General features: G+C 43.3%; 2 protein-coding genes across 2 annotated transcripts; one reads left to right on the forward strand and one right to left on the reverse strand.

The window, feature by feature from the left end:
* Positions 1-5,923: 5,923 nt before the first annotated feature.
* On the reverse strand, positions 5,924-6,317 carry K441DRAFT_667176 (uncharacterized protein). Its single transcript, XM_067649776.1, has one exon. The coding sequence runs from the start codon at positions 6,170-6,172 to the stop codon at positions 5,957-5,959; it is 216 nt and encodes a 71-aa protein (XP_067499314.1). The 5' UTR covers positions 6,173-6,317; the 3' UTR covers positions 5,924-5,956.
* A 1,526-nt stretch (positions 6,318-7,843) lies between these two features.
* K441DRAFT_270277 (uncharacterized protein) lies at positions 7,844-9,405 on the forward strand. The gene is made up of 3 exons (XM_067640874.1): positions 7,844-8,559; positions 8,616-8,648; positions 8,708-9,405. The coding sequence occupies exons 1-3, from the start codon at positions 8,041-8,043 to the stop codon at positions 9,380-9,382; spliced, it is 1,227 nt and encodes a 408-aa protein (XP_067499315.1). The 5' UTR covers positions 7,844-8,040; the 3' UTR covers positions 9,383-9,405.
* Positions 9,406-12,548: the final 3,143 nt, after the last annotated feature.

Here is a 12,548-nt window from a genome sequence, read left to right on the forward strand (position 1 = left end):
TCTAATACCTACTCATCCCGTCTACTCCGTATAACAGACTCTTCTAAAGATGCCCCCGCACATAACACACGCTCTTATTCTCGCGTTTTTAATAGCAAAGGCTTATAGACGCGTCGCTTCCCCGTGACTATAGCCCCTACGCCCTCTACGGTAGCCGTAACTGCAGCTAAAAAGCGCCTATAGGACATTTATAAATAAGAGCTAAAAGACTATAAGCAGGAGCGCGCTTATAAGGCAGCTTTAAACTAGGCTACCCTTAAAGCACTCGCTGCTTCTATAGCCTAGGCGAAGTTAGCTACGGAAGAAATACACTAGGCTCGGCTCGCCGCTATTAAGAAGAACCCTACTATAATTAACGCGGTAGATATTAACTCTAGTAAGTCTTCTCTCCCTCTTACCGTAAAGAGCCTAGACCTGCTTCTTCCTAGGATCCTAGTCTCTAAAGTTACCGTAATTTAAAAGGGCGTTTTTATTTTAGAGAACCTCGTAAAGCTACGCAATGACCTATCTAGGATTAACTCTAATTGGATAGAGTTAACGGTAAACGGAAGAGTTATTGCCTCTAGTAATGGCTTTAGAAAGGACTTCTCCTTAGTAGGTATTTAGCTTAAGGGCTTTACTAACTATAGTATTATCGTTTAAACCCTCTAGGCTATATTAACCCCCTTAGCTATTATAATAGCAAAATTCTACTAAGCTATTATAGGCTTCTCCGTACAGTTCGTCTGGAATAGCGTCCTTAATTTAGCTATAGTTATCTACTAGAGAGCTATAAGGCTAGGTTAAACTAACCCTACTAACTAGGCTATCCCTATTAAACTATAAATAGCTAACTATAACTTCGCCACCCTATACCCAGCACTATTATCCTCCTATAGTAGTTTATTATCTAAACGCCCTTAGGCAGATATATCCACCTTATCCCTATAGGGCTAGGTATATAGTAATTAGAATATAGGCTGGCTGTGCTTTAAATTACTATACTCCTATTAATATCTCTATAAAGCATATAGAGGGAATTACGTTAAGAAAGACTGTAAGGGGTCTCCGTAATAATTTATACCCCCTTTATACCCGAATTTAATGCTAAGATTTAAGGTATTCACCCTAGGGTATCTACTTAATACTTTGCCGTCGCTATTAAACGCATTAGCCTAGAGGGATAAGCTATGCCTATACCCTAGAGATCTTAGCCCCTTAATTAAGGGCATCCTAACGTATAGCGCGCGGATTAGAGTTATAGCTTTATTACTAGCACGTATATATTTAAATTAACTCCTATCTAATACTAACCCTAGGGTAATTACTATAAAGATTACTACCGATCTACCCATTAGCCGTATCGCTATTCGTCCGCCTAAAGCAATCTGCTGCTCCCCCTTAGGTCTTATACCTAAGCTAGATAAAACCTTCCGCTATATCTATAATCTCTCTTTACCTAAGCCCTGCTAAGGTCTCTCTATTAACACTACTATCCTAAAGGCCTACTTTACCCTTACTTATAGTACCGTAGACGATATTCTAGCGCTTATTCTCCTTACCAAGAGAGGCGCCGTTATCCTTAAACGCGATCTTAAAGACACTTTTTAGAATATCTTAGTTGCTATTACTAACTAACGCCTACTAGGTTTTAAGTGGGAGAAGATAATATACGCTAAATACTGCCTTCCCTTTAGTCTAGCCACTACATCTTTTCTCTTTAACCTTTTTATAGAAGCCCTATATTAGGTCTTTATACGCCGCCTTTATATAATTATTACCTTCTTTATACTAGTTTATTATTTAGATAACTTTATATTTATCTTACGCCTAGGCACTAGCTACGCGCTAGTAGTTCGTATATATAACTTTATAATTATACTACTTAGTTTCCCTCCTAACGCCGCTAAAGACTCCTATAGCATAGTGTTAGATATATTAGGCTATTAAATTAACACTAATACCTTCTCCCTATCCCTTAGCCCTATTAAGTAGATAATACTATAAGATCTACTTACCTCCTTTGTCCTTAAGCCCTAAGTCTCTTTTAAATAGTACTAGTAACTTAAAGGTAGCCTCGCCTAGGCTATAAAAGTTATCTAGTTAGGGCGATTTTACTTAAGATTACTATGGGACCTTATTACAGCTTTCTCTCTTATAAATTGCCGCACTTTACCTATCCTACTGGCGGTAATCTCTAACCTAGCTTAGTAGAGTAAAGCCTTAGCGCTCTGAAATAGGGTCCGTTTCTTTTAGGAGAACGTTATTTACCCCTAGATCTATCTTTTTATAAATACCTTATCTAAATATAGTTATACTAGCTTCTTTTATAGCTACCTAGGCTACTCCTCTACTAAGACCTATTCTACTCCTTATAGTTAATAGCGCCCTTATACCTTTGCGCTGCTATAAGATAACCTCTTTATGGTATCGCCTGCCCCTAAGCACCTCTATACCCATATTAATATACTTAAAGTACTTATTATTACTAACGCATTTATAAAATAGAGCCCTACCTGGCAATATTTATCTATTTACGTCTATACGGACAATATAGTTGCCCTTATAGGCCTGCAAAATATAGTGCTTAAAAGCCCTACCAATTTGCTTCTCTAATAAATCCTGGTCTAGGCTGCTATATTTAATATCTAGTTATAATCTTCCTAGATCTTATCTAAAGACAATATACTAGCTAATGTACTTTTCTGCTTTAACTAGGCTATAGCTAAAAATCTCTATCCTTAGATTAATCTCTTGGCGCTAATAACTAATCTTTAGGCTCGCTAATTGACCTCCTAGGCCCGCCACCTGCTTTTATTACCTAATTAGGCTAATCTTACTTGGTTTTAAGCCTTTTATAGCACGGTATTAAGCCTAATACCCGTAAGACGTACGCCTTAGGTATAAAGTTATGGGAATTCTTCTACGCTATAAGGGCGGTGGCGCTATACTTAGCCCAGTTGCCTAACCTTATAGAATGGGTAGCATAGAGAATGTATAGCAATAGTTCTTCGTATATAGGTAGGGTAGCTCTAAAGACTATACGCTTATACCTCGCCGTAATCCGCTCTATATATGTTAACTATGTTCTCCTAGTTATAATATTTAAGAATGCGTTACTTTATCGCATACTAAATAGGGCAACCTCTCTTAATCCTAGCCTAAAAGAAGCTATTCCAAAGTTATTAATCTTACGCAGCATCTTTGCTAAGATCGCAACTAGCAGCAACTTAATCCCAGGGGTAAATACCAACGCCGCCTTCTGCCTCGCCTTTGTAGGGTGCCTCTATATGGGCGAGATCTCCTATACTAATAAGCAACGGTCTAAACTGTTATTTGCCGCGACCAAGGCTACTTACTTAGACGTATAGTTTAGCCCCTTTAGAGATCACCTAACTTTTTGTCTTAAATAAAGTAAGACCGATAAAGATAAGCAGGGCGTTTAAATCATAGTAGCCGCTACCTTTGACGCGGCTTACCCCGTAGCAGCTCTATAGAGGCTTTTTCTCCTAGACCCCCAGGCTCCCTCCGCGCCGCTATTTACCGCATTTAGTGGCGCAGCGTTCTCCGCCTTATATGCGCGGAGGATGCTTAAATTAAGGCTAAACCTCTACGGCATCCTAGCCGCATAGTATACAGGTTATAGCTTCTATAGAGGCGCGGCCTAATACGCCCTAAACTACGGCTTCTCTAATAAGGAGATCTAACGCCTAGGCCGCTGGACGTTAGATGCCTTCCGCCTTTATTACTTAACCTTATAGGCCGATACCTTCCGCCTCTTATAAAGGTTTTAACTAGGCGCCCTATTAGCGTTCTTTTTATCTTAGCCCTATATATAAGGCTAACACCTAAAACGCATCTCTCTACATATATTTTTCTCTTAATTTGGCTACGGTTATGCTTTGCTCTCCCTAGATTATAGGCTTATAAGTTAGGGCTATTTTCCTGCCTTTTATAGTAAAAACTGCTTATAAAAAGCCGGAAAATAAGCCCGCCACTTGCAGGCCCCTGAGCCGCAGCCACTAATTAAAAAATTAACCAAAAATGCACGTGTTTGAAGAGATAGATGATAGGGTCTATAGGGAGTCACGTGCACACGGCGCACGGCTTAAAGTCTCTGCATTAAGAACTTTAAGCAGTAATAACATCATCTAATTGAATTCGAATATGCTAGTTCTCATTAATTAAAGCTGTTGTTAATTCACCCGCCTACCTAAAGCGTTTGCTTTTTTACCTTATATATATATAGGGCGCGCCACCTACCATATCCTACTATATTCTACCACCGTCGTCATAATTAGGCTTACGTAAAATTACGTGGAAACTAGCCAATTAGGATTTTCCATCCCCGGGATGGAAAATCGCTATTGGCTTGCTTACTACTAGCGTCTTAGCGGCCCCCTCTTCTTCTCTTTAGCGTAGTATCCTTATATAATTCAGAGGCATTTGTACGAGCCCGTTATATATATAGCTCAGGCCCTACTTCTTATAAGTGCGCACCTTCGCTAGTTGGACCATGGGCTTGCAAGTTAGGGCTATTTTCCTGCCTTTTACAGTAAAAACTGCTTATAAAAAGCCGGAAAACAAGCCCGCCACTTGCAGGCCCCTGAGCCGCAGCCACCAATCAAAAAATTGACCAAAAATGCACGTGTTTGAAGAGATAGATTGGAATCTAGCCACGATTAATTATATCCCTTAATCCGTCGGGGTCCGTAGAGCATGTGGTCTGTGCGCAAATACCGGGAACAAGACTACGCGTGCTCTCTATAGAATTCAACCATTGACTCAATTTGGCTATAGTATCTGCAAGATACCGTTCTGCAGGAACGATGCTCGCCAGCGGCCTTATATTGAGCGACTTAATTCCAAAGGATAAGCTTGCATAGAGATTTTGTATAAGAATTAAGCAATATCAAAGGCTTCAAATATCTGAGCACGGCTATCAAATCTAGTTAATCTAATTGGCGCTTATCGATAAGCTATGGACCCAAATCGACAGGTTAAGGGATAACTAAGTTCTAATTTTAACGTAGGTAGAGATCTTAATTATTATAGAGCCTTCTTATACTTTATTCTAGTGTCTTTATATAAGATCTTTTCTGGAATGAGGCAAGTGGTCCGGAATCAAGCCGATCAAAGCGATACACGACTCAGAAATGTTCCGCAATAAAGTTATCGTGTGGACGGCTTTGTGCACGACGGCTTTACCTTCCCCTTTTAGCGAGAACGGCGAGATATCTAAATTCGGTACGTGCATCCAATTTCGCTTGATTACCACCAACTGTATATAGTAATTGTAGCGAAGCCATATGCTTGGCTTGCTTCTGACGGACTTGAAGCTATTCGCGGTCGGCCTTCCCCCGCTGCGGCTTCTAGATCGTTCATCGTCCTCCATTTCCTCAAGCTCCTCTAGTGTAAAACTCGGCTGAACGGCATTGTATCCGCTTCTTGGCGACCATCGTAATAAATTCGGGCGATAGTTTGATGGCAGCAGAGGCGGCGTAGGCAATAAGGAGGGACGAAGGAAGCCTCGTCGAGGGAGGATAGAACAACACGGTTTTGAGTAAGTTGGGCAAGTCCCAATTCGATCTCCCTAGCAACTAGGGCGGCCCTTGCGTGCAGCGATAGGCGTTCGCTAATATTGCCATGTAGGACTAGTAGAAACGAGAGTGAAGTTGTACTACACCATCTCATCAATTCCGGTGGTTAGCGCAGCCACGTCTGCACGGCCTTTTTGTAGGGGAAGTTTTGGTATTTTTGCTGTTTAAGGGAAAGTAAGGCCGTGCAGACGTGGCTGCGCTAACCACCGGAATTGACGAGATGGTGTAATATTAGTCGGAACAGGAGATGCGATCTGTGCGTGCCGCCCAGCGAAGGCGAAAGAGCACACGGATATCGCATGGTCTCCCACCCTGGTAGAGTTGTTCAGTTGCAACCCCATTGGAGGGAGAACCGGAACACGAGTTGACGGGTTTTACTAATGCGTCCAACAATGCAGACGCTTTTTATCAGACGTGGAACGAAAGTGAAGGCAAAGAATATGGGCGTTGTCGATCACAAAAGTCCGGCCTTGCAAGCTTGATATGGTCGTGACTCGTAGTATGTTTGGAGATAGCGGTTGAACCGGGGCTCTTGGGGAAATCAGGATGGTCAGAAGAAAGCATGCGGGGACAAGTAATCTCATGGGGGACATTTTGGGAGAAGATGGGAAAGACAGAATCCCACTCATTGTGTATGAGGGTTATCAGGTTTTGAGTTTGAGAAAGTAACTACCTGCATGACGTTTTGCACTGCGTTGCACTGGCTCTGGCACCTGTTCTGGCACTATTTATTTGCGTGGAAAAGCCTCAACGGGAACTCCCTCTGTCACTTGTCACTTTTTGAAATGCACCCACCGTCGCACCGCTTAAGCGATTGCGAATACGCGTCCAACGGTCGCGACCAAACAAAAGTATTTGCACGAGCCAAGCGCATTGACCCGTTGCCGTCTGGAGATTAGAGATGGATTCTTACGCCCATGAACAAAAGTATTTGCACGAGCCAAGCGCATTGACCCGTTGCCGTCTGGAGATTAGAGATGGATTCTTACGCCCATGAACAAAAGTATTTGCACGAGCCAAGCGCATTGACCCGTTGCCGTCTGGAGATTAGAGATGGATTCTTACGCCCATGCCGACGCGCTAGCGTCTATGGGGTTCTCTTTCAAAGTAGTGCGGTGATGGCGAGTTGGAAGAGGGAAAAATCAAAGTCCGGCCGTCTCAGATGCTGCAGGCCTTCCCTGCCGATCAGCCAGACAGCCGGTTACGGCGTCGCCAAAGGGTCATTTTGACGTTCGAGACTTCCAACCACCGGGACAGCCGAAGACACGGGGCAATCAAGTCAAGTCCCAAGTTACTTACTCGTGCTGGCGGGCATTTCCACTCAAGCATTTGTGGCGTGAGCTTGTAACATTCCGCTCATGGTGGGTTTCAAGTCATGGGCGAAGCGCTGTGAACTTCAGGTATCCCGACTTTGTCCGTCTTTCGGTGGACATGAGGCTGAGCTGAAATAGCTTGCAGTCGTACCACGTGCTGGCTTCCCCGGCTTAGAGCCACATGGGTTGGCAAAAGGAGAACCTGGGAGAACCGGCGATTTCCCGGACTTCATCCCTAATTTAGTGCAATCAGGCAGGAACCACTAACTCCTTTCATCATGACATGCATCAAAGGATGGGTCTAGGCTCACGCCTCTCTTCATTTGTCTTATTCTCCGTAGCGAGCGCTGTGTACTACTATAATGGCTGACCCTTGGCTCCTCTAATTACCCAGGGCGTCATTATAGTGGAACGGGTCGTCCAGAATCCCACTTTCGAAACGCTGCCTTCCTCTGCTGAAATGCTGTCACAGATTTTTTTTTGCTAGGCCGCTACATGGCCTGTGGCGAGTAACGTACTGTTCGTGGCATCAGAGTGCATTATCTGAATTATCTGGATTACCAGCATGACTTCAAACACCTCAAGCGGCCAAGTTCACAGCTCAGCGCAAATGCTTCACAGCGAGGCCAGCGCATTGCTTTCCAGCAGCCTTCTAGCCCTGCTTTTAGCTCTTCCCATAAAGCGGGTCCCAACTAGTTTACGCTCCCGTTCGGACAAGGCTCCCATCTGTCATCCATCCATCATCCATCCGTAATCCCAAGCATACTACTTGTAGGGCTCACCCTCGGACTCCGCAACATGAACATCTCGGTCACCCCTCTCCTGCGTGTTGCCGCATGCAAGTGCCCAAGTCCTCAATCTGAGGCGACCACAAACACCTCCAGAGGCCTGGTCAATCATTCAACCCATCAACCCATCTGACCCTACAAGATTGTCACCATCCGGTGCCGAAATCTCATCTCGAGCAGCCTCCTGCTGCCGCCAAAGCTTGGTCGGATCATTCTGTTCCCATTCATTCCTCCTACTTTCGTCTAATCTTATTTACTTCGCTATGAGCCTGCCGTTCTTATTATATCCAAGCCTCGTTTGACCCATTCCTTTCGAACTACAGGCCAGCCAGCCTGCTTACGGCCTTCCACCGCTCAGCCATGGGGACTGCCCAGAATCTAGACGTAGTCTCGTTGTCATTTAGTCCTATACCAACAGAGATCCGGCACTGGTTGACAGCAGTCGTTGTGCTTGGATTCCTTTCATTCTTCACTTCATGTAGCCTGTTTCTGGTCCTCGGATATCGACTATTTAAATGGCATTTGAAAGCAAAGCGCACCAACCAGTTCGTTATTCTCATCTTTAATCTTGTCCTCGCCGATATTCAGCAATCTTTGGCATTTCTTCTCAATACGGAATGGCTGCGGATGAACCAGATTGCTGTTGGCACTCGCATTTGTTGGGCTCAAGGCTGGTTCGTCTCTACTGGTGACTTGGCCAGTGGCGTATGGTGCTTAGCTATTGGCATCCATACCTTCGCATCCGTCATCTTCAACTACCGGTTGAGGCCGTTGCATTTCTATTTAACCATTGCTGCGCTATGGACATTTGTCTATGGCATGGCTCTAATTGGCGTCGGACTTCATCCTCATGACCTCTATGTCCGTGCTGGACCTTGGGTAAGCTGTATAACGCCAGAGATCAAACGTTTGTAACTAATTAAAACTCCGTATAGTGCTGGGTAAATCATAAATTCGGTCAGATTAGAGTGAGTATTACCGAATTAGCCACTACAAAACAGTTCATGTGCTAACCTATCTACAATAGTTGTGGACCCACTACTTCTGGATCTTCGTGGCCCAATTCGGCGTCACAGTCACCTACGCTTTGATATACGTGATGCTGGTCCAGCGCATCCGCTCAGGCAGCTTCGGCGAAGCAGAAGCTTTACGAGCTAAGACAATCTCCAACTTCATGGTCGTCTACCCCGTTATCTACGTCTTCTGCACCGTGCCGCTCGCCTCAGCCCGTATGGCAGCCATGAGCGGACACTCGCCCTCTCTAAGGCATCTGTGTCTCGCAGCCGCCATGATCACCAGCAACGGGTGGCTGGACGTGCTTGTGTATACAATGACCCGCCGCATCATGATCTTCTCCGACGAGCCGCCGCCCGAAGCCTACGGCGTGGACACCTTCAGCACGCCGTTCTGGGGCGATTCACACAAACGGCTGCGCGTCACGACGACCATCGAGGCCACCGCCCGGCCCGGCAAAGGCCGCGGCCACATGGCGCTGCACAGCCGGCCGCCGAGCCGTAACGGCAGCACCGACGATCTGGTCGGCGCGCAGAAGGGCATCGGGCTGAAGGAGATCATGACGGTCACGACGACTGAGGTGCGCAGCGACCCGGCCGAGCTGGCCGACATGGTGGAGTTGGAGGAGACGAGGAAGCAGAAGCCGCAAACGCCGGAAAAGAGGGTTAGCATGGACGGCGTCAACTAGGGTAGTTGGAGCGCATCTTGGGTTGAGGAGGCACGGGAGCGAGATCCTAGTCCAGGGATCCACATGTTATGGCGCCTTTTATCAACATTACGAATGGGGGATGGGTTTGGGATTGGTGTGATTGGGAATGGAGGAATGGGCATGCTTCTCTATCGTAATGGAAGGATGAGTTCAAGGCACTAATACCACCGGCTAGCGCGTTTGACATAGACACAGGTTGGGGCCTAGGACCGGAGTACCGGATGAACCGCGACGAATCTCTTTAATGTATCTGTAACAGGATAGAGAACGGGGCACACGGGCGTGTATTGCGAGATTTTGCTGTGCCAGATATGGAAGGATGTGTCTGCCAGCCAGCCGTGTCTATTAGATGGAGTTTCGTATGGGACTCTAAGAATTAATCAGACCAGGAAGGGTTGAAACCATTTTCCTCACTCTGACGGGCATATTCCACATTGGAGACGCTATGAGAGATTCAAAACGTGCCAAGCCCACTCTACCTAAGCCATCGCCATCTTGTCAGTCTTACGTGGGAATTGTCGGCAGGTTTGCAGCAGTCTATTTAAGCTCAGATCCTTCTATTTTGTTATCTTATAAATCAGAGGCTCCTTAGTAGAATTTGGTTACAGGACGGGAACACGTGCACACTGCTCCGTATACCCCCTAAATTCTAAAACGAAGCTTATTGGCGTCCTTTGGGTGATGATCGAATGTTTTAAGATTCGACTCTTGTCGCTTTTTATAAACTATTAGGTAGCATAACCATAATAGTTATACTATATATGCTTAATATGATAGATTCTTTAAATGGTTAAGCTCCTCCCTGTGTATATTAGAGTTATATATTTGTTATATTACGGCATAAGATATATTCTTGTAGAAAACGATTTGGATTTTAAACCGCATCTTCATATCTAACTTTTGACATAATATAGCTACCATGTAGCTCCACGCAAAATAGACAGAGAAGTGAAAGGTCTTTCGCCTTATAGTATTTTTAGCGTAACTAGTTGTAGTAATAAATTAGTGTTTAATAAGCTCTTAGACCTTTCGTGGAAGATTCATTTGGATAAGGAGCAGTATGCCGTGCACAAAGATCCATGGAGGTCTGATTTATGAGATAACTATTTTGCATAATCATGATCTTGGCACGTGCGACTAACAATTCCTTGGCTCCAAAGTGATCCTGGCATTGTCTTCCCGTGAAAATCGTCGCGATGCACAGACGCTTCGGACTTCAGAGTAATACGAGATTGTCGATCCAGATCGGGTTTTCTTACCACCGTCTTACTACCGTCTTACTGCCGTCTTACTACTGTCTTTAATACCTAGTACCCTAGGTCTCACCACCCGTTTCTATTACCTATTTTAACTTAGTTGCCTAGACCTACCTTATATATAAATAGCTTCTTTTCTTTATAGTTTGAATAGACAAAGTCCTTATTCTTTACTTACTTATTAGTATACGGACTACCGATTAACAGTTATAAGCCCGGGTGACTTACCATATTACACCTATTGATTTAATTAACCCTATCCCTTATTAAATACTTTATTTATCCTTATAAGCACCTTTTAATATAACTTCTTAAGCTACCCAAGCTGTTACTACAACGGTAATATTATCGAACTAAGCTAATTAGGATGAATAGATCGACCTTATTAGGCTTTAAGCTCGAATAGGAGACATATAGGAGTACGTCGACCCCTTAACTAAATAGGATCAGTTGCCCCGTTTACTTAAACCAGTCTTTCCTAGGCCTTAAGATATAAAGATAGGAACGACCTTATATGCAGCTCTCTCTAAGGATAAGAAGGACGAGCTTTAAATTCTCTATAAGAGGTATAAAATAGTAGAGAAGGAATATAAGAAGTAGAAGGCAGCTTTAACCTCTTTACAAAGCTATATTACTAGTATAGTGGCTAGGAACCTTAACACCTATATACTAGGTATTAACTCAGTATATAACACCCTAGTGGCTCTTAAGAAGAGGGTTGCCCCTACTAATATAGTATATAAGTTATACCTATCCACTTAATATACTAAGGTTAAAAAGGGCCCAAAGAACTAGAACTTTAAGGCCTGGCTATAACAGTAGGAGAAAACATATAACGACTATAAAAAGATTAAATTACCAGACGTAAACGGCAACTAAGTAATTAGAGACTTTTTGCTAGCTATAGAGCTAGTATTACTAAACTAGGCTTTAATATAGAGGGTTAAATTTAATAAATACGACTGGGCTAGTAACTAGATAATATCTATAGATTAACTGGTTAAAATATATTAGAACTATTAACGAATAAAGACTGCCTAAAAGAGAAGGGATTAACTTAGCGCCAATATAGTGGGCTTTTAGGGCAAGTTAATTAACGGATCTTATAAAGACGAGGCTTTTAAGGATAAGGCTCCTAAGGATAAGGCCCCTACTATACCGTCTAGGACGTTAAAGAAGAAGGATACCCTAACGTGCTACTATAGAGATATTTACTAGTTTCCGGATTATCCTTATATTAATAAATTGGTTTAATTAAAGGATTGAAAATCTAATAAAGCCACGGCTATAAAAGTTAAGGAAAGGATTATAAGCGTATTAAATTAGACTAAGTTAAAGATTAAGAAGATAAGGAAGGAGGCTTTAGGCAAGAAAGCTCTATAAAAGGAAGCCGCATAGAACCTAGATAGAAGTTAAAAGGAAGACAACCACGGTATCTTCGCCGTATACTAAGTAGGCGCCTATAACGTAGGTTCTGACTATAAGCTGTATAATAGCGTGATTTTTAATAATAGAACCACGATACACGTTATTAACGATTAATTAAGGTTCGTTGATAAGCTCTGGCTAAGTAATAACTTTATATACGCCGGAACGGGCCTAGATCTAGTTAAGGGCATAGGGATAGTAGTAGTTATAATTTAGATGCCAGTAGGCCCTAAGAGGATCCTACTGGCTAATATAGTATATATACCAGCGTTCTATACGAATTTGGCCTATTTAGATAGGTTTAATAATAAGAACATATAGTGGGATAATAAAAAGAACCTACTATATTACAAAGACGATTATAAGACATTTGCCTATTGCGGGCAATATTATAACTAAAACACGCTTAAATATAATAAGCTAAAAGCCTTATTTACAATCTAATCGCAAGACCCCCTTCC

The sequence above is a fragment of the Cenococcum geophilum genome, assembly GCF_001692895.1.
Source record: "Cenococcum geophilum 1.58 unplaced genomic scaffold K441scaffold_53, whole genome shotgun sequence".
Taxonomy (NCBI): Eukaryota; Fungi; Ascomycota; class Dothideomycetes; order Gloniales; family Gloniaceae; genus Cenococcum; species Cenococcum geophilum.